Source organism: Pelophylax lessonae (assembly GCF_965119305.1).
Source record: "Pelophylax lessonae genome assembly, chromosome: 8".
Classification (NCBI taxonomy): domain Eukaryota; kingdom Metazoa; phylum Chordata; class Amphibia; order Anura; family Ranidae; genus Pelophylax; species Pelophylax lessonae.
The window spans coordinates 200,993,735-201,021,556 of NC_138775.1; the positions used below are offsets into that span (position 1 = coordinate 200,993,735).

The 27,822-nt window shown below is 39.9% G+C and overlaps 1 protein-coding gene across 1 annotated transcript in view; it reads right to left on the reverse strand.

Moving 5' to 3' along the window:
- Positions 1 to 1,194: 1,194 nt before the first annotated feature.
- Positions 1,195 to 27,822, reverse strand: part of LRRC8C (leucine rich repeat containing 8 VRAC subunit C) — a 96,855-nt gene continuing 70,227 nt past the window's right edge. Inside the window, exons 2-3 of the mRNA XM_082266558.1 lie at positions 14,436 to 14,577; positions 1,195 to 4,201 (exon numbers count right to left, since the gene is read on the reverse strand). Of these exons, the coding sequence (XP_082122684.1) occupies positions 1,937 to 4,201; positions 14,436 to 14,573 (2,403 nt within the window). The 5' untranslated portion in view covers positions 14,574 to 14,577 and the 3' untranslated portion in view covers positions 1,195 to 1,936. The remainder of the gene's footprint in view (positions 4,202 to 14,435; positions 14,578 to 27,822) is intronic.

The following is a 27,822-nucleotide window of genomic DNA, read 5'->3' on the forward strand; positions in this document are numbered from 1 at the left end:
TTTCTTCAGTGTTGTCACATGAAAGATATAATAAAATATTTACAAAAATGTGAGGGGTGTACTTACTTTTGAGAGATACTGTATATATGTGTGTGTGTGTTCTATATCTATATTTTAGATTGGTCAAGGCAAGCTGGCTAAACTCTTACATTTTCAAAAACTGTACATTTGATGACTTCAAGATTTCATTTGCTTTTAACATTTGATTTTGGAATAAATGTAATCTCCTGAATGGAAACTCATACACTGTTACACATTTGTTCATTCAAGAAAAAATTTCCATCCTGTTCCTTAGAATTTTCTCATTACTATGGTTGAAAACAAACTTTGATTTGACACCCCTCACTATTAGAAAATCGAATAAACGGTTTAAAAATGAACAATTTCCAACAAAATTCTACTAGTGTATCACCAGCGTTGGAGTTTATATTTTAGTCTAATTGAAGTGCCGTAGAATTATCAGTGAAGTGCTGTGGAATGATCTGAGTGTTTAAACAAGACAGTTAAAAAAAAAACACAAACTGAAAATGTTTTTGCATTCGAGGATGGGCCAAACACTTCCTAATGCCTCGTACACACGCATCGATAATCGGCCGACCGATCATCCGACTTTTGTCCAGAGTGGTGTTTTGTTGGTTGGAATGTGCCTAGACTGCACACGAATTTTCTCGGCCAACAAAAATCAACTTCACAAGTGATGTCATGTGCTGGTTTACTTTCCGTGTGTTTTTTCTTCTCTGAGCATGCCCAGACTTGCTCATCAGATTTTTGTCTGCCGAAATCTGTACTGACTGAAGGAAAATCGGCCGTTGTGTTGACGGCCAATAAAAATTTTATAGCCTGCACACCAGATTTTTTTTCGGCCGAAAAGTCGGAGTCGGTTGTCGAAAGCATCATACTAACAAGCCAAAAATCAGCCAATCGGAAGTTGGCCGAAAATTCCCGGCCAATAATCGATGCGTGTGTACGAGGCATAACTACTCATCAGCAGCTACAGAATGGGGATGATTTACAAAAGGCAAACAGACTGTGCACTTTGTAAGAGCAGTTTCACAGTCTATTTGCCTTTAGTAAATCAATTCCAATATGTTGAGGTGAAGTTACTGACAAAAAAGCAACTTTTACTATTTACTAAATATAACATTTTAAAATTAATTCAATAAAAAAAGCAATTGCAGTGTAAATGTGTAAGGTGTTTGTTAAATAAGACTTTAATGAAGATCAGAGAGGATTTTGGAGCCGTTAATGTAGAAATGATAAAAATATTTCAGCAGTTTGCCGTTCCCTGGAAGACTAGCAGGATAGGAGCCAAATAATAGACAAGGACAGAAAGCTGTGAACACAATGAAAAATAAGCACTAATTAATATGTCTGGCCATAATGTAAAACTTTAGCCTTGTATTTAGAGTATGCATTTTGATAGTCTGCCTATGCAATTGATTTAAGGCACAAAATAACATTACATTTTTTTTTTTTTTTTCATTTTTGGCATTCATTCACTTCACATAAAAACAAATATAAGTAATAAGCAATGTATCAGTGACATATTGGTCCCTATAACGGTAAAAAAAACACAAATAACTGTACAACAGGATATGGTCAAAAAAACATAAAATGTTTCTCAGAACCTCATACAGTACCTGAGCACTTAAAAATGTAAAAGTCTAGCATGTCCATAAAATGTATATTGCCCTGCAATATTTTTTTAAAATGCCATATGTTTAAGGTCAATATGCATCATGATGTGTTAAATAAAAAAAACACATTTTATACAGGAGTAATGCCCACTATGAAAGGACCAAGTTAGGAAAATAAAATCATAAGGCAATTTGAAGTCCATTATTAAGGTGTAGTAACACCCCCAGTAGTTTGTGATTGTATTTCCAAGGCCAAAAAGTAACAGACCAATATAGTAGTGCTGACAGACTACCAAGTGTTACTCTAATTTCATTTGTTCTCTAACATCAGATGGAAGTGTCTCAAACAAAGATTCTTCTACAATAAACCCATGTTTCTTCAAGGATCTACAGTCTCCAAGTTCTGGTGGTAAAGTCTCAAAGTGATTACCTTTAATGTCCAGATGAGTTAGGAACACTAAGTTTCCAATTTTTGGTGACAGTGAGCACAAGTTATTTTTTCCAATCCTTAAAGTTTTCAGTTTCTTGCAAAAATATAGTTCATCTGGAACGCTTTCTACTTTGTTGCAAGATATTGAAAAAAACTGCAAGCTTTGGAGAACCCCAATCTCAGGAGGAATGAACCTGATGTCGTTATAACACAAATCTAAATGTCGGAGTTTGTGACACAAGAACAAGTGAGAAGGAAGCACTTCAATTTTGTTGTTGTTGAAGCATAGATGTTCCAAACTGGTAAGCTTTTTTATGTGTTCTGGGATGTAAGTAATACTGTTGTGCCAAAGCTTTAAGGTGATTAATTTGCGCAAGTGTTGGAAACTGAGAATTTCTTCAATTGACTTGAGATTATTTTCCTTCAGATCCAGTTCTTGGAGTGATAACAGACTGAAAATGGCATGGGGTATGCGCTCTAAATCACAGTGTACAAGTTCCAGCGCGGTCACGTTTATCATCTTCTTCAAATTGTTCAGCATTACCAGCTTGGTGCCATCATTATGCATGCACAATTTTTGAAGATGTCCAGCAACATCAACAGCCCCTTGAGGAATTTTAGATAAATTACTTTTGATATATAGTATTTTTAGACTCTTAAGCTCACGAAAAGACTCAAGGTTGATGTTTTTTGACAAATCAGGGCTTAAAGAGCCAATGAGATAGAGTTCCTCTAGATTCCTTAGGCTGTACATCCAAGGTGGAAGTTGTTGAACATCGTCAAACTTCACTCTTAGTATCTTTAGGTTTTCTTTTAGAAATGCCAGGGCTGCTGTGTGAATTTTGATGGAACACTGATACAAAGTCAATTCTTGGAGATTATCGAGCTGAGCAATTGTTGCTGGTATGATGACATTATTAATAATTTCCAGCTTTAAAGACTGTAGCTCTGTAACTTCAAACACAGTGTCGGGAAGACCAGAAAGCATAAACAGTTGTAGCTCCAAACGGTTGGAGGCATTTGTTTGTAACCTCTGCCTCAACTTATCTGCTGTCCATTCATTATTTAAGTTCAACTGCTTCAGTTTGTTTTCACTCACTTCTGAAAGGAAAACAGCAAATCTTTTGGAGTACAGTGGGTCATACTGATCAATCATATGAAACAAAAAGGCAAAGTCATTTTTGACATCAGGTATGTCATCAATGCAAGTCTCCTGACGCACATATTCAAAAGAGTATTCCTTTAAGGATCGATGGAACAACCAGTAAAGTGTATAAAGACAAACTAATCCATACACACCAACAAAGCACAAGTAACAAAAGGATAGTTTGGAGAACAGATGTGCCATGGTGTGGTTACAGGAAAAGTTCTTATAGCCGGTCATATCTTGTATGTCAACATCACAGTCCACCGTGAATTGTACTTTTGAAACAAGTGCACTGTTATAGCAGATAATAATGAGGAATTTAAGAACCTTAAGGACGGTCTGACGAACATACATAGCATATAGCAAATCCCCTTCCTGAACATGGAGCCGGAACTTTTTTACTTTTTCAAACAAGGCCTTGGCTTGTTCTCCTTCTTTTTTGTCCAGGGCCCCAGCGGCTGCTTTATCGACCACAATTTTTTCTGGTATTGATTTGAGTGACTGAGTCTTAACAAGGGGGCTCTCCACAGCAGCAGGGTTACTAATGGACTTACTCATATTGTTCTTTCGATTATCCTTCTCCTCTGGATCCTCACCAGACACTTCAGATAAGGCTCGTGTTGTCCAGGGGGAGTCAAAACATTTTCCAAGTATGGAAATAAAGTGCTCGATTTTTGAACTTGAGCCGGGAAATTTGAACCAGAAGTTGCTACAAACCATGAAGATTAAGGTGTGAATAAGCACTAGATATGGAAAATATTTAGCATACCAGTGAAGAGCACGCTCGTAACAAATTTGATTAATAAAACTATACTGCTGAAGATCCAGATCTGTTTTTAACCCTTTCATTTCCACAGTCCCAGAAGGCGTTAATGGCTTGGGAGCAGGAAGAGGCACATTGAGGACAGGACTTGATGAGTTATAGACAGAAGTGTTTTGAACTGTATATACTCTTTTTGGCAGACAGATTATCTTGTCCTGCATGACCTAAAAACAAATGGTACAAAAGAGGTAGAATGTTTATTTAGGAATGACACAGAATGACACAACGTTAACATATACAGTCAGGTCCATAAATATTGGGACATCGACACAATTCTAATCTTTTTGGCTCTATAAACCACCAAAATGGATTTGAAATGAAACAAACAAGATGTGCTTTAACTGCAGACTTTCAGCTTTAATTTGAGATTATTTACATCCAAATCAGGTTAAAGGTGTAGGAATTACAACAGTTTGTATATGTGCCTCCCACTTTTTAAGGGACCAAAAGTAATGGGACAGATTAACAAACATAAATCAAACTTTCACTTTTTAATACTTGGTTGCAAATCCTTTGCAGTCAATTACAGCCTGAAGTCTGGAGGTCTTTCAAATGCAATTTTTTGAGGGAAAAAATACACTTCAATGAATAAAAAAATAAATAAAAAAAAACGAAAGAGTAAAGTTAGCCCAATTTATTGTATAATGTAAAAGATGATATTATGCCGAGAATCGTGATCTTTATTTAAGCATTTTATCTCATTTTATTCAGAATCGTGCAGCTCTACTGGAAAACCAGAATTCGATCAGCGCCAATGGCTGCAAGCACTGATCAGTGTATTCTGGCAGGGGGAGAAGTCCCCCTGTCAGAATACAATATCTCAGCGGGAGAGATCCCCACATCAACATTGCTTGTGATGATGTCAGGTCAGGTTTTTTTTTTTTTCATTCAATCCACTGGCTGAATTGAAAAAAAAAAATATGTTTGTACCCAGCCTTAGTTTGGTTATGGTACGGAAGAAACTAAAAAGCCATCTAGCAAAATACTGTGAAGATCCAGTATTTCCTCCTTTAATTCCAGTTTTGGTCAAAATCCAAATCATTCCTATGGGAAAATTTGTTCATGGCTAGCAAGGCCATTGTTATTACAATGGTAAACCAATCACTGCCCAAGCGTATCCCAGTGGAAGTTGTTAATAAATCAGATTATTACTTATGAAAAGGTTATGTATGAGAAACTGTCCTTAGAGAGTTTGAAACTTACGAAGTGAATCTACATATAACTTTGTGATAAAACCACTCTGATTATTCTACTGTAATCTTGGAAATTCTACTATACATTTACCTTAATGGATTTACCCTATTTTATTTTCTTTTATTAAAAAATATATATACATTTTGTTTGGTTAGCGAGTTGCATGGCCGCACAATTACCAGTTAAAGTATTGCAATGCTAAATAGCAAAAAATGGCCCGGTCATGAGTAAAACCTTCCGAAACTGAAGTGGTTAAAGGTTAGGTTCACCCTAAATGAAAAAAACGAATAAATGCACGTAATTTTTTTTCAGAAACAATAGTCACAATTTTTTCCTTCTGACAATGGTCACAATTTTTCCTCCTGACAATGGTCACAATTTTTTCCTTTTGATAATGGTCAGATTGGGGTCATTGTTTCGAAACCAATCTATCCAAAAAAAAAAAAAAAAAAAGGTGCTTTGGCTGCCGCTGTATGTTAAATGATATGTAAACCCAAGAACTAATATATTACAGCTCACCAGTGGTGGTAAGCATCAGTTTTGTTTTTTCCGTAATTTCCAAAAATGTGTCTTTGTAACTTCCTCTGCACCCAACTGAAATCTCAAACAATGTTCTTGGCTTTCCCGACTTTTTTCTGTTAACTACAAAACATGAAATGGGCATGAGGTGAGAAGGAGGTGATTGTAGTTCAAATTAGGTGAGCAACCTAGGGAGATGGCGCTGCTGCTCAATGGATCCAGTGCAGTAATTGAGCATTGTTACTCTAAAACAGAAAGTGTGTTCCTGGCAGGATCACCAGGTCACATCTAAGGATTGGCAAGCTACAATATACTGTATTACATTTTTTATTTTTGGATTTACATACACTTTCAGTGAAAAGAACAGGTTGTGTAGCTGGATAAACATAGTTCAACTTTTTAATCCATGTATTATTAAGTTCTCTGTATTATATACAGAGAAATAAGGAGTTCAGATGGTGCAAAGTTAAAGAATATGTAAACTCACCATTTCATATTCCTGATACAGTATGTGCCTGTTGTACCATGTATTTGTATGAGAATGTCTCCTGTTCTCTTTGTATTGCTACCTTTGTGTGAAATCCCTGGTGTTCCTACCAGTCCCTCTGCTTTCCTACTAAAAACTGACCATACTAAGCAGGAGAGAACACCATGGTAGCTCTCTAGCTGTGCTGGAAACTTTAGCTGTGCTCTCCTCCAATGATAAGACTTGTCCTGACACCCCCCCCCCCCCCCCCCCCACACACACACACACAGCCATTCACGTTCAGTATTGCATTTACTAGTCTGTAGATGATATGGCTGCATAAGCTTTTTCTTTTATTTTCACCTTATAATGCTGAGAATAACACATTTCCTGTCCCTGCGTGGCTATGCTCACTCCACTGTATCTATGGAGGGAGTCATGGTTGCTACATAGGAGGACATTAAATGTCTGCCTTTATTAATCTCCATTACATTAATCTCCATTACATGAGGGGTGGGGAGATTAGTAATTTACAGAAGGAAGATACCATTATTTTTTGCATTCAGCTTACAGGAAGTGGAAAATAAACTGCATTTCTAATGATCTGTACTTGCCAAAAATGTTCTTAGTCTTTAAAGGGAAAACTTATGCAACCACCATCAACATCAAAGAACCGGTAAACTGCAATATGTTTAGGATTTGTTCTTGAGGTTTTTTTTTATAATAAACTCAACTGCCAGCTTTTACTGCCCCCTGGCTCCCTGTGTGAAACTAGGAGGATTTAGGAGGGGATTCCTAGTAATAAGTTTGTGGGGTCTTCTCAGAAATGTATTGAGATAGGGCTTTTGCATAGTTATTGAATTTTGAATAAACGTTATTAAACTAAACAGCTGTAGTTTTAATTATTTCTTACTGCTGCTGTTGGTGAGGATAAAATGAATACCTAGGCTAGCACGCTCTGCTAGTGCACCTCTCCTTAACCACCTACCCACTGGGCACCTAAACCCCTTCCTAACCAGACCAATTTTCAGCTTTCAGTGTTCTCACATTTTGAATGACAACTACTCAGTCATGCAACCCTGTACCCATATGAAATCTTCGTCCTTTTTTTCACACAAATAGAGATTTCTTTTGGTGGTTTTTAATCATTGGGTTTTCTATGTTTTGTGCTATAAATGAAAAAAGACCAAACATTTTATAAAAAAAAAATATTTTTCTTTGTTTGGGTTTTAAAATTTAGCAAATTTAGTCATTTTTCTTCATAAATTTTGGCCAAAAGTTATACTGCTACATATCTTTTGAAAAAATAACCTAAATAAGTATATATTATTTGGTCTGTGTGAAGGTTATAGAGTCTACAAGCTGTGTTGCTAATCATTGAAAATTGGTCACATCTGATGTACTGACGGCCTATCTCATTTCTTGAGACACTAACAAGCCAGGAAAGTACAAATACCCCCCAAATGACCCTTTTTTTGGAAAGTAGACATTCCAAGGTATTTAGTAAGAGGCATGGTGAGTTTTTTGAAGTTGTAATTTTTTTTCCACAATTTTTTTGCAAAATGAATATTTTTTTTTCCACAAAATTGTCATATTACCAAGTTATTTCTCACACACTGTATAGGCATACTTGCAATTACGCCCCAAAATACATTCTGCTACTCCTCCTGAGTATGGAGATTCCACATGTGTGAGACTTTTACACAGCCTTGCCACATACAGAGGCCTAACATCCAAGGAGCATCGCCAGGTGTTCTAGGAGCATAAATTACACATATAATTTCCTGACAACCTATCATACTTTTGAAGGCCCTGGAGCACCAGGACAATGGAAACGCCCACACAATGACCCCATTTTGGAAAGCAAACACCCCAACACATGATCTAGGAGGCATAATGAGTCTTTTGAACATGTCATTTTTTTCCACAAGTTTTTGGAAAACATGAAAAGAAAATGAAAACGCATTTTTTTTTTACGCAAAGTTTTTCATTGATAAGATATTTCTAGCACATAGCATGTACATAGCAAAAATGACACCCCAAAATACATTCTGCTACTCCTCCTGAGTATGGCGATACCACATGTTTGAGACTTTTCCACAGCCTGGCCAAATACAGAGGTCCAACATTCAGGGAGCACCGTCATTTCCTGACTACCTATTACACTTTTGTGAGGCACTGTAGGGCACTGATAAGCACTGTAGTGGCACTAATGTGGCATTGATGAGCACAGATGGGGCATGGATGTGGCACAGATGAACATTGACGTGGCATGGATTTGGCACGGATGAGCACTGACGTGGCCTGAATGTGGCACAGATGAGCACTGGTGTGGCATGGATGTGGCACGGATGAGCACTGATGTGGCATGGGTGAGCAGTGATGTGGCATAAATGTGGCATGGATAAGCACTGAAGTGGCATGGATGTGGCACGGATGAGTACTGATGTGACATGGATGAGCAATGACGTGGCACAGATGAGCACTGACGTGTGGCATGGATGTGGCATGGATGAGTACTGACGTGGCATGGATGTGGCATGCCTGAGCACGGATTTGGCATGGATGAGCCACAGATGAGTACTGAGGTGGCATGGGTTGGCACAGATGAAGCATGGGTGGGCACAGATGAGGCAGGGATGTGGCACAGATGGGCATGAATGAGGCATGATTGAGGCAAGGATAGGCGTAATTAAGGCACAGATTGGCATGCTTGAGGCATGGGTGGTCATGATTGAGGCAGGGATAGGCATGATTGAGGCATGGATGGGCACGACTGAGGCATGGATGGGCATGATTGGAGCACAGAATGGTATGATTGAGGCATGACTGAGGCACGATTGAGGCATGGAGGAGGCAGGGGCGGGCGGTGCTGCATGTTGTACAGCATGCGAGGAGAGGAGAGAACAGAATCGGACATGTGCCAGTTTGTTAACAACTGATCGCTCCGCCATTGGACAGTGCAATCACGTGGTAAAGGCCACTGTCATGTCATGGATCGGAGATGCAGGACCCGGCAAGCATGGACACTTCCATGTGCGCGCCCCAGGGGGGCACTTTGCAGCCCACTAAAATCAATGTCAATCCAGCGATATAAATGTCAACAAGCAGTTATATTTTTCAGTATCTAAAGGATTTATTTACCATTGTAGCCGTGGGATTATAGGAGAGCATTTAGTAGCATTCAATTGCACAAAACTTTAGTAATGTGTGATCATGCACAGTTAAAGCTGATGATCACCCTGAAAATAAACTTCCCTCCTCTCCAACCCCTCTCACCTAGGCAAATGACCTTCACTGCGTCTCCTGGGATAGGCACGTCACATATCCCAAGAGGTATAGTCTTTCATTCATAATAGAAGGATGGGGCATGCCTCACTGAGAGGCCCACAGGCTGAGCCCAGAAGAGACGCCAGCCTCCAGATGGTGACGGGGAACCCGAGTGGTGGCAGAAGAGAAGATGATCTCAGCAGGACAATGCTAGATCCAATGGGTCAGTGAGTATCTCAATTGTGCATAACCTGGTATTAACTGGTAATAACCCGATAAAAAAAAAAAAAGAAAATGAAGGGGAGCGTAAAGGACCTCTTTAAACACCTCTTTCCTGCTACTTGCGTAAATTACACAACAGGAGCCATTTGTTCCATCAGTGTAGCAATAAGCTACTAATCTTTGTAATTGCTAGTGCTCTTAGTAGAGCACTTGAAGTGTTTCTAAAGAATCAAGGTTTTTTACCTTCATGCATTCTATGCATGAAGGTAAAAAACCTTCTGTGTGAAGCAGCCCCCCCTAATACTTACCTGAGCCCCATTGCGATCCAGCGGTGTGCACGAGAGTCTCGGCTCTCTAAGCACTCTTCCTCCTCTTTGGCTGGGACAACAGCGGGAGCCATTGGCCATGGTGAGCCAAAGAGAAGAGAAAGGGGGTGGGACTGAACTTCAGTCTAAATGGACAGGCAGCAGCTCGGGTGCCCCCACAGCAAGCTATTAGCTCTGGGAACACTTGGCAGGAGGGAAGGGCCAGGAGTGCCAGCGGGAGACCCCAAAAGAGGAGGATGGTGGCTTCTCTGTGCAAAACCACTGCATGGAGCAGGTACTGTAAGGATGACATGTTTGTTATTTTTAAACAATTGCCCTTAATATCACTTTAAATAACTAAAATCACCTGTATAACTGAGACTTGGTAGGTTTTATTATATTATTTTATTTTTTATTTAATTTTGACTGAAGCCATAAGGGTCACATTATATCTATAGTGTTATGTTAATGGCAGGTGTGCAATGATCCAAAGAGACATTCTGCTACTGGTCCCCTTCACACTTATACATTGTGGCAACTCTTGGTTGACCCGTGGATCATTAGATATTGTCCAAAACTTTTACTGCAGAAAGATCACATCACAAAGGACCAAGTGTAATGTTTCGGAGTCGTGCAGGACTCCTTCATCAGGCATGTGACAGCCAATCACAGTGGTCACATGAATGCCAATCCTTCCCGCTCCCCTGGGTATTAGGAACTTTTACCCACTTGCCGACCAGCTGCCGTAGTTATACTGCGGCAAGTCGGCTCTGTCACGCAAAACGAAGTACCGGTACCTCGTTTCGTGTAGTAGTTAGTGGGGGAGCACGCGTGCCGCCGGAGGGCTAAAGGGGGAGCCAATAAGGGGGTCCAGGGGACACGATGTCCGCCGGACACCCTTGATCGCTCCCCAGAGAAACAGAAAGGCGGTCTGCCGAAGTAAACACAGCACACCGCTGTTCTGTCAGTGATGAACACTGGGATCCTGTGTTCCTCCAATTTAGGAAAACAGGTCTCTGTGTTCATCCAGTAAGTACATCCCACACACAGTTAGAAAGCATCACCTAGGCACACATTTAACCCTTTGATCGCCCTTGGTGTTAACCCCTTCCCTGCCAGTGTCATTAGTACAGTAACAGTGCATATTTTTAGCACTGATTACTGTAGTGTCGGTTAGGTGTCTGATCTGTCTGTCGCAATGTCTCGCTAAAAATCGCTACTGGCCGCCAGTAAAAATAATAAAAAAAAAAAAAAAATTACCTAAATCTTTCCCCTAGATGCGATAACTTTTGCGCAAACCAAACAATATACACTTATTGGGATTTTTTTACCAAAAATATGTAGCAGAATACATATTGGCCTAAATTGATGAAAAAAATACATTATTAGAATATTAGATTATTAGAATGTTATATAGCAGAAAGTAAAAAATATTGTTTTTTATTTCAGAATTGTCGCTCTTCTTTTGTTTATAGCACAAAAAATAAAAACTGCAGAGGTGAACAAATACAGTAAACCCCCCTCCATCGTGGGTGTTACGTTCCAGACCCACCCACGATAAGTGAAAATCCGCGAAATAGAAATACCCTATTTAAAATACACCTTAGGCATGTTTTTATACCTTTTATGGTACTTTTAAAAGCATTTTAAGGTCTTTAAACACACTTTAAAAACAATAGAAACACATTTAAACACATAAAAGATACTGAGAGAGAGAGCAAGAGCAATGGAAAACACAAAAATATTTAATTAGTAATGAATTCATTAATATAATAATATTAATAGGTCTTACAGAAAAAAAACGCAAAATACCGGAACCGCGAAAACTGAACCGCAATATAACGGGGGTTTACTGTATCACCAAAAGAAAGCTCTATTTGTGGGAAAAAAAGGACATCACATTTATTTGGGTACAGCTTCGCATGACGAAAAAAAGAAATTGGGCTAATTTTACTGTTTTCTTTTTTTTTAATTCAAAAAAGTTGTTTTTTTTTTCAAAAAAATTATGTTTGTAAGACCACTGCACAAATACGGTGTGACATTAAGTATTGCAACAATCTCCATTTTATTCTCAAGGGTCTCTGCTAAAAAAAAATATATAATGTTTGGGAGCTCTAAGTAATTTTCTAGCAAAAAAAAACTGATTTTAACTTGTAAACAAGTGTCAGAAATAGGTCTGGTCCTTAAGTGGTTAAGGGGGTAAAACCTTCCGATCCTTAAGTGGTTAAAGGAGATGCCAAGGCGGGTGGGAAGGGGTTAAACCCATATTTTACTTTTGCGTTATTGTAACACATAACACTCTGTGCGGCGAACTTCAGTGTCACTCATTTAGCATGGCACTTCAAAGCACTGTATAGAAGGTGGGGAGGACCCAGACTTCAGTATAGTACATACAATAGGTTGTGGTGTGCCATGTTAAAAAGTAACATGCAGACCTGGTTTTTATTCCACTGTCATTAGTTGGGAACTCATTCAAAATGAAAAGATGGCCTTAAAGTAAAACTAAAGGCAAACGTTTTTTTTTTTTTTTGTTTTTTTTTTTAGTTTTGGATAGAGTGGAGAGGGATCAGAACCCCTGCCATGTTTTTATTTTTGTCTGTGCCCCTATTAAGGAGATTGACCTTCTCTATTTGTCATGTTTACGATGATCATTGAAAGTGAAAGTAAAAGAAAATCCCCAATTTTGAGTTGTCCCCAGAAAAGTAATAGAGGGGTAACTTCCAATGGGGACACTAGTTCTGGTGACCTGGGAGTCCCCAAGAAAGTCCCTTAATTTAAAGGCATTTCCTCTCACTTTCTATTCGGCTATGGGACAGGAAGTGAAGGAAAATCTCTGCAATGGGAATCAGATGGCAAACAAAAATCTGACAGGGTTTATAACCCTCCCTTGCTCTACCCAAAAATAAAAAAAAAGTTTTGTCCATAGTTCTACTTTAACCACTTGCCTACTGCGTAACGTACATTTAATGCAGCAGGTTGGCTATATTGTGTGAAATCATGTACCTGTACGTCATTTCGTGCCACTGCCTCTAGGTGGCGCACGCACGCCAGCGGAGTCCCACTCGCAAGCTGATTAGAGAGAGGGGGGAGGATGACAGGGGAGAAGATGAAGATCTTGTGTTTCTGCTAAGCAGGAACACAGATCTCTGTCTTCCCCCAGTCAGAGCAACTTCCCACAGTTAGCAAGCATCCCCTAGGGACAGATTTAATCCTTTGATTGCCCCTGATGTTAACCCCTTCCCTGCCAGTGTCATTAGTACAGTAACAGTGCATTTTCTTTGGATTGGTGTTACTGGTCCCCAAAAAAGTGTCAGTTAGGTGTCCGATTTGTCCGCCACAATGTCGCAGTCCCGCTAGAAGTTGCTGATCGCCACCATTACTAGAAAAAATAAATAAATAAAAACTCCATAAAAATATCCTATCGTTTGTAGATGCTATAACTTTTGCGCAAACTAAACAATATGCGCTTATTGGGATTTTTTTTTTTAACCAAAACTATGTAGCAAAATACATATTGGCCTAAATTAATGAAGAATTTGATTTTTTTACATTTGTTTTATTGGATATGTTTTATAGTAGAAAGTAAAAAATATTTTTTTTTCTCAAAATTGTTGTTTTTTTTTTTTCTATCTAGCGCAAAAAATAAAAACCACAGGGGTGATCAAATACCACCAAAAGAAAGCTCTATTTTTGGGGGAAAAAAGGACATCAATTTTATTTGAGTACACAGCCATTAGGGGATAAAACCTTCCGGTCCAGAAGTGATTAAATAAAACTAAATTAGACTGTATATTAGTGGAGACAGCATAAAATTGTACAGATGTCTAGTAAAAAAAATACGATTTTTTACACTTTATTATTGGATGTGTTTTATAGCAGAAAGTAAAAAAATATAGTTTTTTTTTCCCCAAAATTGTCGCTCTTTTTTGTTTATAGCGTAAAAAATAAAAACCGCAGAGGTGATCAAATACCACCAAAAGAAAGCTCTATTAGGTGGGAAAAAAAGCACATAAATTTTATTTTGGTAGATCGTCGCACGACCGCGCAACTGTTAAATTAATGCAGTGCCATATCGCAAATAATGGCCTGGTCGTTAGGGGGTAAAACCTTCCGGGCTAAGGGGTAAGTGCTGGATAACACGCACAATACAATGTTGTATGTAGACCGTCACAAAAGGGTGTCAAACCGGTGGCCCTCCAGCTGTTGCAGAACTACAAGTCCCATCATGCCTCTGCCTATGGAAGTCATACTTGTAACTGCAAAGCCTCATGGGACTTGTAGTTCCGCAACAGCTGGAAGGCCAATGCACCGCAACAGTATCGAGACATGAGAATTTAACACACTGAAGTATCACTTTTGGTTGGACGTAACCTTTATGTCCTTACTGGCTTTAGAAAATTGATAGATAAATAAATAGAGTACCTGCAGCGTACAGCCAAATACGCCAATCATCAGCATGGCCATTGAGAGATATTCAGTGAAGACGTCCCACCAGGGTTTCAGCACCCGAAACGCTGGTAGCTGTTCCGAGAACTGACGGAATTCAGTAACTGGAATCATTTTCCTAAAAAACACACAAATACAGATGATAGAAATCAGCCGCATTCACAGACAAGCATGCGTGATAAGATTATATCTACACTACAAACCATACATTTACTGGCAATCATAATTCCCAGTCTAAACATACCAGAGTACAAAGATTAGATCTACATACCCTGACGTTAGAACTTCCAGATCCTAAAAGTGCAATTACCGTTTTCAAACCTTGATGCATATTTTATGGCAAGAAACAAAAGAAATGACAAAGTTCTGAAACTACAGCTGATTATTATCAAGCTAATGAAATCTAATACTTTGCTTTTATTGTTCAATTTCACTGTTAAGTGCAATCCTGGCTTAGAAATGGATATTAAAGGAAATGGAATTCAGCTTGCCCTGCGAAGAACGATACTGCTCAACGTGTGATCCTTTGCACTTACAGTACTTAAAGGGTAACTCCACTTTCGTGGGGAAAAAAAATAGCAAATAAAGAAAAAACAATATAGCGCAGCCCTCAAATTTTCCACTTGCCTGCTCATTTTGGTCAGTGCATTGTCGAGCACAGATAAAGCTGCATTCATGGGCACAGGTGAAGCTGCATTGTCTGGCACAGATAAAGCTGCATTGATGGGCACAGGTGAAGCTGCATTAACAGGCTCAGGTAAAGCTGCATTGATGGGCACAGGTGAAGCTGCATTAACAGGCTCAGGTAAAGCTGCATTGTCAGGCACAGATAAAGCTGCATTGATGGGCACAGGTGAAGCTGCATTAACAGGCTCAGGTAAAGCTGCATTGATGGGCACAGGTAAAGCTGCATTGACGGGCTCAGGTAAAGTTGCATTGACGGGCTCAGGTAAAGCTGCATTGACGGGCACAGGTAAAGCTGCATTGACGGGCATGGGTGAAACTGCACTGAGGGGTACGGGTGAGGTTGCATTGACGTGCACAGGTGAGGTTGCATTGACATGCACGGGTGGGGCTGCATTGATGGGCACGGGCGAGGCTGCATTAATGGGCATGGGTGAGACTGCATTGATGGGCACAGGGGAGGCAGCATTGATGGGCACTGGTGATGCTACATTGATGGGCACAGGGAGGTTGCATTGATGGGCACAGGGGAGGCTGCATTGATGGGCACTGATCAGGCTGCACTGATAGGCACTGTTGAGGTTTCACTGATGGGCACTGTTGAGGCTGCACTGATAAGCTTTATTGATGATACTGCACTGATGGTCACTGATAGGCTGCATTGATGGGCACTGATGAGGCTGCACTGATGGGCAATGGTGAATACTGGCCTCAGTGCTGAACCAGCCAGAGTGTACATATTGCGGGCACAGCCCCCGTCTTCCTGTCAGCCAGATCCTTAAAGGCTGGGAACTCTTCAACCGGTGGAACAGTCCACTTCTTAATAAGGGACTACTCATAGGGGTAACGCCTAGTAAATCGTTTGGGACTCCAAGCGGGCGCTTTGGTCGTCCCCACACTTTAGTGACAATTCTGTCGAAATAGGCAGGGAAAGGAAATACCTTTGATGGCTTGTGAGTGTCAAAGGGAACCTACCCTCCGTCGCAGCTGCGCCCTCGATCTTCAAGGTCTCACACACAGATACATTCAGTGGTTCCACCAGCGCCTTTTCGTGTGCGGTTGCAGATGTGGAGGAATCATCCTCACTATCTGAGGATTCCAGGTGTGTGGTCACAGACCCAGCAGGGTGACCCACGTCCGCAGTGGCAAAATCAGATTCAGGATCTGATGAGACAGATGAGGCAGGGGATGGCAGGGGGTGCTGTTTGCTAGCCCGTCACTCGAAAACCACCTCCATCTGGGGCATAAAGGAATTTAGGACCGCCGTCAGTGCATTGATGGATGGTTGGGACCCGGAGTGCCCAGCAGTCTCAGAGAGGCGATCAAGTGGGGAGATGTGCTCTAAAGACTCCATGAGTCACCAGCGGGACCCCACAAAAAGTGTAAAACACTGCAAAGGGACAACCCCCATCGTGCTGGCAGCGCCACCCTGTCACCAGGCACAAAGCACCAAGCGATCCTCAGCAGAGAGGGAGAGAACACCACCAGACTCACCACCCAGCAGAAACAGGCAACTGCAGCCACCAGGATAAACTGTACTCCATGTGCGGTGATCAGGAAGTTAAAAGATTCAGGAGTCAGCACCAGGGGATGAGGAGGTGCTCCCACCGCCGAAATTGCCACCCACATGGCTCCACTGTCATGGTCACTGCTATGTTCAATGGCAAACCACCGCAAAATGGCCGCCAGACTACACAAACATAGCCGCTGTGCATGGAAACACACAGGCTACAGCAAAATGGCGGCCCTACGAGGCTCCCAGGGACCCAGGAGGAAACCCCTAGGCCTAAAGGACAGACCCAGGCAGGAAAGGGGGCTCTGGCAGGAGCCCCCACCACGTACAACCCCCTGCACAGCCAATCGTCCTGTCGCTGGCGGCACACCTCCCGGCCCCCATCACCAGCATAGCGCCCTGCCCCCCCCAGAAGGTGGACCAGACCACCCACAGAGCCCCAGCATAAGTTAAGGGGGGTAGATTGAGGGGGGTGCCTAACGGGAAGGAGGGGAACCCGGGGGTCTGACCATCCCAAGGAGGGGCCCACATCCACCCCAAAATCCTCCAGTGGAAGAGGGGGGGGCAGCTACTCGCCCATACCAGGAATCAGGCGGGCACCGCTCCAGACAGAACCTCCTTTTCATCAAAATGGGGGGCTGTCGGCCAGGAGGAACACTGGGACTCGGGCAGAGACCTGGGTGTACGTGACCTCGAGAGGCGTTTAACTAGCAGGCAAGCCCCTGTCCGGTGGGGCTATGTCGCGGCCGACCTGGCGCGAAACTGAGGTCTGCGTGCGCTCGCTGGCCAGACTAGGGTGACGACTGGATCTAGATTATCCAGCCTGTCACCCAGTCCGGCAGTTGATCGCAGATCTCACAGGAAAAAAACAGTAGAAAAATGTTTATCTAAAAAGAAAAAAATTGCCAGGACCAGAGATCCCAGCAAGGAACTAGGTCCTTACTCCTGACTAGGCAGAAAAAAAACTGAGAAACTATAGCAGAGGAAGGTAGTATACCCCCTGGGGCTGCCCATAGAAGTAGCCAGATTCTTTTTCTGCCTATTGTCCTACTCCTGTAGGGGGCAGTATAACCCAATGGTCATGAAGATCAGGCACTGTGTCTGTCAATGAACGGAAGAGAAACATGTTTTTTTTTCAAAATTTTCTGTGTATTTTATTTTTTTTTTTAGCAAAAAATAAAAATCCCAGTGATGTATAAATACCACCAAAAGAAAGCTCTATTTGTGTGAAAAAAACAGATAAAAATGTTATATGAGATTGGTTATTGTTCCGCGATATGGTGTGGGCAAGAAGACTGCTGCCTACCTCACATATTCCACAAAGTGGGGTATGGAAATGAATAAGAGAAAGAGGTATAGGTGGCGCTGCCTATGTATTATGTGTATTCCTCATGAAAAAAAAACAAAAACAAGTGAAAAAGTTATATTGGAAGTGATAAACTAAAAAAATATATATGTATGTGTTATCATCTTATGGGAGAGATCGTAGGAGTCCTTGAAAACCTTCTTTGATGAAATTAACCATAACAGATATGGTATTTCATTAACTGGTAGTTGGAATTTCCAACAGATTGACTATCTAGATCTCCAGATATACAAAGTGGAGGACACGTTATATACCAAAACCTTTTTAAAATCAATGGACAGGAATGGGTATATACCTATTTCCAGCTGCCACCACCCAAAATGGAATGGAAAGATTCCCTAAAGGTCAGCCGATGAGATTGCGAAGGAACTGTGACAGGCTGGAGGACTATGATGAACAAGTTGAGAGGATGGTAAAAAGATTTAAAGAAAAGGGCTACCAAAGGAAGCACCTGGAGAAATTGAAGAGTGAAGTAAGGAATATGAATAAGAATACATTACTGACTAAAAGAACCAGAACAAAAGGAAAGGATATGGATTTGGCCTTCATTACAGGAATTAATAAACAGCTCAGATCTATTGAACATATTGCAAAGAAAATATTGGCCCATTTTGAAATCAGACAGGATACTTCCTAAGAGACCTAGGTTTATCTATAGGAGGGCCCCTACGCTCAGAAACCATCTGGTCCAAAACATTGTCAATCCACCCAAAAACGTCAGGCTGTTTTCGTAACTGAAAGGCTTCTATAGATGTAAAAAATGTCTACCGTGTAGAGTTAGTAGGAATCAACCCAGGAAGAAGGAAACTTTTAAATCCTCATTTACCAATAAATTATTTAAGATCAATGAACTGATTACTTGAAATAGTACACATGTCACATATGTTATTGAGTGCCCTTGTTGGCTTCAGTATGTGGGGAGGACCACTAGACCCTATTCGTCAGAATTAGGGAATATATCAATAATATTAGGAAAGGGGTTCCTTAAGCCTAGTTTATCCAAACATTTTAAGGAAGTACACCACAAGGACCCCTCGGGACTCATCTTTTATGGGATAGACCAGATCAAGGGTCACTGGAGAGGTGACAACAAAAAGGTCAAGGTGTCCCAAAACGAGACCAGATGGATATATCAATTGGGGTCCCTACAGCCTGGGGCCTCAGTATTGATATTTATTTGAATTGTTTTATTTAAAAATTTTAGGTTATTATAGTCCAATGGGGATTCTCAAAGTTGTAGCACCTTGGTGACCCTTTATAACATCATGTAGGTATATAAACGCTCTTCTCCTCATATTATTTACACATTCTTATATACATCTCCTTTAGGTGTTTGTTAGACCTACTTCTTAGATTCTATGTTTACTCTGTAGGTCCACCATTCTCTCATTATTTTCTATATACATCACTATAATATGTCTATTCTTTTCAATAATGTCAAAAATGTATATGATTTTATTATTTACTGTCTTATTTCTTATTATTTTACATAACCTAGTATTTTTATTTAATTTAATTTATTTATTTTAATTTTTAGTATTTAATACTCTTATTTTATATTTTAATGTATTTTTAGGCAGAGGTTACCTACCCGAATATATGCATTTCTTGAGATTTGACAACCGGATTAACTGAAGTATGCGATATTTGTGCTGTGTTTATTGCTTGGCATTTTTCTTACTTGTATATGGATTATAGATAGATAGACCCTGGCTGTTGGTAATTTAGATCTCCATGCTAGGGGACAGCGTTATTACCATTAGCTGACACTACTGGCCTAATTTAATAGGGTCAAAAATGTATATGATTTTTATTATTTATGTTATTTCTTATTATTTTACATTACTTAGTATTTTTATTTAATTTATTTATTTAAATTTTTTGTATTTAATACTCTTATTTTATATTTTAATGTATTTTTAGGCAGAGGTTACCTACCCGAATATATGCATTTCTTGAGATTTGACAACCGGATTAACTAAAGTATGCGATATTTGTGCTGTGTTTATTGCTTGGCATTTTTCTTACTTTTATATGGATTATAGATAGATAGACCCTGGCTGTTGGTAATTTAGATCTCCATGCTAGGGGACAGCGTTATTACCATTAGCTGACACTACTGGCCTAATTTAATAGGGTCAAAAATGTATATGATTTTTATTATTTATGTTATTTCTTATTTTTTTACATTACTTAGTATTTTTATTTGATTTATTTATTTAAATTTTTTTGTATTTAATACTCTTATTTTATATTTTAATGTATTTTTAGGCAGAGGTTACCTACCCGAATATATGCAATTCTTGAGATTTGGCAACCGGATTAACTGAAGTATGCGATATTAGTGCTGTGTTTATTGCTTGGCATTTTTCTTACTTGTATATGGATTATAGATAGATAGCTGTTGGTAATTTAGATCTCCATGCTAGGGGACAGCGTTATTACCATTAGCTGACGCTACTGGCCTAATTTACATATGACCACCAGTGTGTTTATGATTGCGTTGCCAAGCAACCACACAGTATAAAGACTGAGAGGTTGACCAAGATGGCGCTGCTCCTGATGACGTCATTCTGAGGAAACGCGTAGAGAGGAGACTAGAGCGCCAATAGCGCCACTTTCGGTTCCGAACTTCCGGTCCGTGGAATGCGCGGCATTCTGGAAATAACGTATCTCCAAACGACTTGAATTCCCCGTACCATTGTAAGTGTATTTTCTGTTTTAATAATAAACAATTTGCTACAGATTCACACTATGAGTTGCCTCTCTTGTCCACATACCCTGTGAGGAGTATCCCCACTGATCAGACCCAGGGAGACGGAGGAGGAGACACAGGTCCGTGTATTATACTATTTGTTGGTGCCTCTAACTCATGCCGGGGTTCAATCTTCTGGTGAGTGTGAAGCTGAGGGGGGAGCACGAGAGGATTCACCTTCTCTTTTTATCACCAAGAGACTGATGCTGCACTTTGGCAAATTTTTTTGCATTTTGTCACTTTACCTTTTTATAAGGACTTATGATTTTTTCAACGCATTAGATTGTTTATGGACTTATCTGATCACTGCACTTGTTGCACATTTTTGCATGGATAAGCACTTTTATTTGGCACTGTATTTTTTGTGATAGTATGTGTATAGTAATTCATTAGTTTGGAATGCTATTATGGCATATCAGGAATTGTTTATTTTTACACTTATCACTGATCTCATATGGGGTTTGTGCGATAGGATTATCTACTTATATATATTTTTAGTTTATCACTTCCAATATAACTTTTTCACTTGTTTTTTTTTTTTTTTTCAAGAGGATTAGACATAATACATAGACAGCACCACCTATACCTCTTTCTCTTATTTAAAAATTTCAAATGGGTACAGTGTTGCATGACTGTACCATTGTCATTCAAGGTGTGACAGTGCTGAAAATTGAACTGGGCAGGAAGGGGGGTAGAGGGCCCGGTATTGAAGTGGTTAAAAAGGATTGGATGTCTGTAGCCTCATTTCACCTAACTTCCTTTCGTAGGTTCTTAAGCTGTGCTATGTGTTTTGTATGTACATATACTGTATATTGAGAAACCTCAAATGAATACAATAGGTTTTAAGGCGACCTAAAGGTTCTTAGGATGGAAGCTTTCAATGAAACTGAGTTAGGGGTACAGAGGTAAGTCCTACTTACTCAACTGCCCTGCTATCTCATATACCAGTTGGTTTAGCATGGAGGTCTTCTATGGAGAGGCTACAAAACCATTTGCGACGTATATCAATGTATTCATGTACAGGAGTTTTAACCTATTACTTTATTGTTAATAAAAATCCCTTGGTCAATAAGAATAATATCATTTATAGAAAGGAAGTACTGCAAAAAATATATCCAGTACTGAATGATTAATGTTTAGAAATAAATGCATCCAGCGTCACTCAGCCTCCCTTAGCTTTCTGTTGATTACATTAAGGCAATTAATTACATTAGGCAAATAAAATCCCATCTGTTATCGATTTAGGAAAGGCTAAGAGTCTTAGAAAATGAATACAGAAGCCCCATCAAGAGTTCCAGATAAATGTATTTGTATTAATAACCAAAATTATTATAATTATGTTATCATATTTCGCAGCCTAGTAGTCTCCTTGGACATGGTATTTTTTCCTATAAATCTGTAACTGCAATACCAATGTTACATGGAAAGCTCTAGGTAATTTATGGATATTTCAAGTCCGGGTGGATGTTGCATGAACAAATAGCTTCTTATATTTCTGAGGAACTGCAACAATGAGGGCTGCTCTCTTGTTACAGTCATTACAAAGGCCTGCTCTCTGTTGAATTCAGAATGTACAGTATTTCATATTTAACAAAATAAAAAAAAACTATCAGTCTCTCAGCTGCAGTAAGACACAAGAGGAGCCAAATCAGGAATTCTAGATAAGATCTCAGAACCCCACCAGCAAAATATTCATTTTGGGCACTCTTAGACCCCGTTCAGACTGCGGCGACACGACTTGGTGGGGCGACTTGTGAAGTCGCGGTGCACATTGTGCACCGCGACCTCGGCGCGACTTGCACGGACTTCATATCATTGAAGTCAATGCAAGTCGCCTCCAGGTCGCCCCAAAGTAGTACAGGACCCTTTTTCTAAGTCGGAGCGACTTGTGTCGCTCCTATTAGAACGGGTCCTGTACTATTCAATGGCGAGCGACCCACCGCGACTTGTCAGGCGACCAAGTCGCCTGACAAGTCGCGCTAGTGTGAATGGACCCTTACCATTGAGATGTCCATGACCTGTGGCAATAAAAAGAAAATAAAAAAACATTGATCAATAGGGTCAGGAGGTGGACTTGAACCTGGGACCTCTGCTTTGTCAAGCAACAGCTCTTTTTGCTGAGCTACCTCAGATGCTGGACATCAGCGCTGCTCGATTAATCATTAAAAAATCGTAATCTCGATTCAACCCTCCTCACAATCCTAATCCATCATTTCCACGATTCATGTAACAAGTGAAAAACCAGAAAGAAAGAGGTTAATCTAACCCCACTTATATTGGGCTTTTAAATGGTGACTCCCAAATGAAAGAACAACCATATCAGTAACTTAATAGAAAAGTCCAAAAATGCATTTATTTAGTATCCAGTCATATATAAACAACCTCATAGTATGTAGGGCCATGAGCAGACATGGGGCCCATAAAAACATATACATTATTGATGTCACTGTACGTATTAACGGATAAAAAGTGCATAATGTGCCAACATGTTTCACGGCCTATCTATTCCGCTTCTTCGGGGCTTTTGCCATCCGTATACACTTCACAGACATCTAATATGTATGTATAGGGAAAAGAAAACAGCAACATAATACACGTACTATATATGCATAAAAATAAATCAACACAAATTTGAACAATTTAATGTATACATGGGACGGGGACGGGGGGAATAAATATGGGTGTTTCCTTTGTGGTTCATTTGCTTTGTGATTTAGTGGGGTTCTCGGGAGACCTGGGCATCACGCTGCTAATACCACGGATACTTGCCTGACTTTAGGTGGGCGGTTTGCCCATACACCTTATGGAGAACACCCCTCTCTACCTCTTATGATGGTGAGACATGATTAGGTATTCATGTGACATGGTTGGATTGATCCTATTTTTGGATCTCCTTAAAAATCTTTTTGGATTCTTATATATGTGTTTAATGCAGAATCTGTCTTCCTTTGTGTCTTTTCTCCATTTCTATTTTTCGTATGCAGGGCCGTATGATCTATCCCACAACTTACAGTGGTGAGCTCCTATGCACCCTTTGAGGGATAATTATATTCGGGAATTTGCAGCGTTTGATGCAATTTTTTTCTGAACTCCCCGACTGGAACACATCTGACAACCTTCCTGGTTCTTTTTTACTTATTTGTGGTAGGTATCCTATTTGTACCATACCCCTTCAAAAACAACCCTTTTTTTTTCTTGATTTTTTTATGTTGATTTATTTTTATGCGTATATAGTATGTGTATTATGTTGCTGTTTTCTTTTTCCTATACATACATATTAGATGTCTGTGAAGTGTATACGGATGGCAAAAGCCCCGAAGAAGCAGAATAGATAGGCCACCAAACATGTTGGCACATTATGCACTTTTTATCCGTTTATACATTATTGATGTCACTGTATGTATTATGTTTTTATGGGCCCCATGTCTGTTCATGGCCCTACATCTTATGACATTGTTTATATATGACTGTGGATACTAAATAAATGCATTTTTGTACTTTTCTAATAAGTTACTGATATGGTTGTTCTTTCATTTGGGAGTCGCCATTTAAAAGCCCAATATATGTGGGGTTAGATTACCTCTGCCTTTCTGGTTTTTCATATGTAGCTATAGGGCTGGTTTCTCCCAAATCTTTCTGACTCACATCTATTACCATTTGAAAAAAATTTCATGTAACAAGTGCTGAGCAGTTATCTGCTCACAGCTGTCAAAAAAAAAGCATCCAGAAAAGTTTATCACAACATTACTCAGCGCTGAGAGAAAAAGAAACATTGTATCATTTGGTTCATTTAAAGATCAAAGGGATGAACTTCGATCTGCAAATGGGGTCAGTTTAACCACTTAAAGATGAAGCCTTTTTATTTTTTTACACTTGTTGCTTACAAGTTAAAAATCAGTATTTTTTGCTAGGAAATTAGTTAGAACCCCCAAACATTATACATATATTTTTTAGCAGAGACCTTAGAGAATAAAATGGCGGTCGTTTCAATATTTTATGTCACACTGTATTTGCGCTGCGGTCTTTTAAACGCAATTTTTGGGGAAAAAATACACTTCAATGAATGAAAAAAATAAACAGTAAAGTTAGCCCAATTTTTTTGTATAATGGGAAAAATTATGTAATGCCAAAAATCGTGATCTTTATTCTAAGCAAAAAAATCATGGTTCTCGTTTTATCAAGATTTGTTCAGCTCTACTGGACAGCACCCTGCCTGATTCATTGGACAATCCTGCCTTGTGCTTTGATTTATGCTGAACCTTGAACTCTTTGCTCCTCCCATGAACTTCCTGATTTAAGCCATGTGTTTGCACTTCCTGTTTGCCAGATTATTGTGCTTCATACAATATTCTGGCCGCTGCCTCTGGCTACCTCTATTGCTACTTGGAATCGACCTTGCCTTGTGACCTCGACTACAAAACTCTTCTCCTGCACTGACCTTGGCTTTTGACCCCAACACTGATCATCGGTCTAGCGGTCCAGCCAATTCAACCTCTTAAAGAACTGAGACCTGTGCTTAGCCTGACATTATCGCCCATTGGTCTCCACTCACTACAGGTATTCTCCTAACACATAGCTAAAAATGATTTGATAAAAAAAGTTGTAGATGAAAAAAAAAAAAAGAGCAGACATGGTTGTGTCTTACAGAGCAACTATCAGGAATCTGTACTAGGTGCACCTATAGATGCCCTGACTACTGCAGAAATGTTAAACTCTTAATTAGAGACATCAGCGATGCAATTCTGAACCCAATATCAACACTTCCTGGAGTGTCGGACTGAGAGATTTTTAATCTCCCACAATGCCCCATCAACCTCCTCCTCCATTTATAGTAAAATACTAATACTCCCTTCACAGATACAGTGGAGAAGTGTGTGTAGCCACCCAGGGACAGTAATTGTTTAATTCACAGGATCCCCAAGTGATAATAAATGGAAAAGGTCTGAATAAAGAAGACAAATGCAGCCACCACATCTAAGAACTAATAATCTGCAATATATACAATTTTGGTTTTGGGGTTTAGATACCCTTTAAAAGCATACTGATAGGTATAAATTATTTCTTACAGCCACTAGAAGTAAACTCCTTGACAATAAATATATCTTACAAATAAGGAGTGTGAATGTCTGGACATTTTATTCAGTACGATTAAACAACAAAACAATAGAGGTGGCAGTTAATACCCTACTATACTAATATATGTTACATCATCAGAATAATAAATAACTTCTGTTTTATGGAACAATAAATCTGCAAAGTTACACACCTACAGAACAATTTATTTCCTCCACATCTCCTGATCACCGAGCATCCTGTGTATGTAGGTTAGTACTGTACTGCATGTTCAGTAAATGAGACATCACATTCACCTAGAACAGTGACAAAGCAGTCATATAAGAACGTAACTACAATGTTGAATTTATTACATACCTGAGCAAAAATTATTTCCATCTGAAATACAGTATATCATTAAAGGCTTTGAAATTGTGCCATTAAATAATGCCACACCTGAAATCAGGTGTGCTTGGTAAGAAATTTACCTTGATGCAGATAGTTACATACTAGGTACGGTTGAATAAAGACAACAGTCAATCCAGTTCAACCTGTGCAGATGTTCCCCCCAAGGTGAGATCTCTTCCATGTCAAAGTTACAATGATATGGCAGCAATTGTTTACTCACATTATTGCTACTGGGCCCAGTAAACTCTCTGTTCCTTTCCCCTTTTTCTTTAAAAGTTCTGCTTGCATTTATATTGGCTTTCCCCCACAACCAAAAAATCATATTGATAAGGTACTTGGCTTCCTTCCAAGCTGGCCCACTAACAACCAAAAATTATACTGATAAGTTACTTGACTTCCTTCAAAGCTTGCCTTCCAACAAACAAAAATCATACTGATAAGTTACTTGGCTTCCTTCCAAGTTAGCTCATCCGACAACCAAAAATCATACTGATAAGTTACTTGGCTTCCTCCCAGGCTGACACCTCCAAGAACCAAATAGCATATTGGTAAGTTACTTGGCTTCCTTCCAAGCTGGCCCCTTCAACAATCAAAAATCATACTGGTAAAGCCTCGTACACACGCACCGATTGTTGGCCGTGAATTTTCGGCCAACGTCCAATCGGCCGATTGTCGGCTTGTTAGTATGATGCTTCCGACAACCGACTGCGACTTTTCGGCCGAACAAAATCTGGTGTGCATGCTATAAAATTTTTGTTGGCCGTCACCAGAACGGCCGATTGTTCTTCAGTCAGTACAGATTTTGGCAGACAAAAATGTGATGAGCAAGACTGGGCATGCTCAGAGAAGAAAAAACACACGAAAAGTAAGCCAGAACATGACATCACTTCTGCAGTTGGTTGTTGTTGGTGACAAAATTCGTGTGCAGTCTAGAGCACATTTCAACCAACACAACAACACTGGACAAAAGACGGCCGATAGGTCGGCCAACAATCGGTGCGTGTGTACGAGGCTTTACTTACTTTGTTTCCTCCCAGCTGGCCCCTCCAAAAACAAAACATCATACTGATTACTTGGCTTCCTCCCAAGCTGGCCCCTCCAACAACCACAAATCACACCTGTAAGTTACTTGGTTATCTTCCACGCTGGCCCCTTTGACCACCACAAATCACACTGGTAAAATTTTCTCCAAAGCTGACCCTAGGATCTGTGCAGGTGTGAAAGGGACATTAGATTGTGAGCTAGTTTGAGGAATGACAGATATGAAGGGTTCTATGAACTTTGTAAATTAATGTGTAATATGATGGTGCTATGCACATTTGGAGAACAAATTCTACATCTCTATCATCTAGCTTGCATCCACCAGTGTTCCTTTTGCTCCAATGGCTAATGATGTCCCGCCTTAAGTTTTGTCTGTTTAGGACACAAGGTAGGGAAGGGTAAGGTTGATGTTTGAGGTTACATGATGGCTTCATGAGAATAGAGAGGAGGCAACAGATGCACTTGTATATGGGAACGTGCGTGCAGGTTATGAATACACATAGCAGATTTAATGAAGACCTGTATTATGGTTTGTATTTTAGGT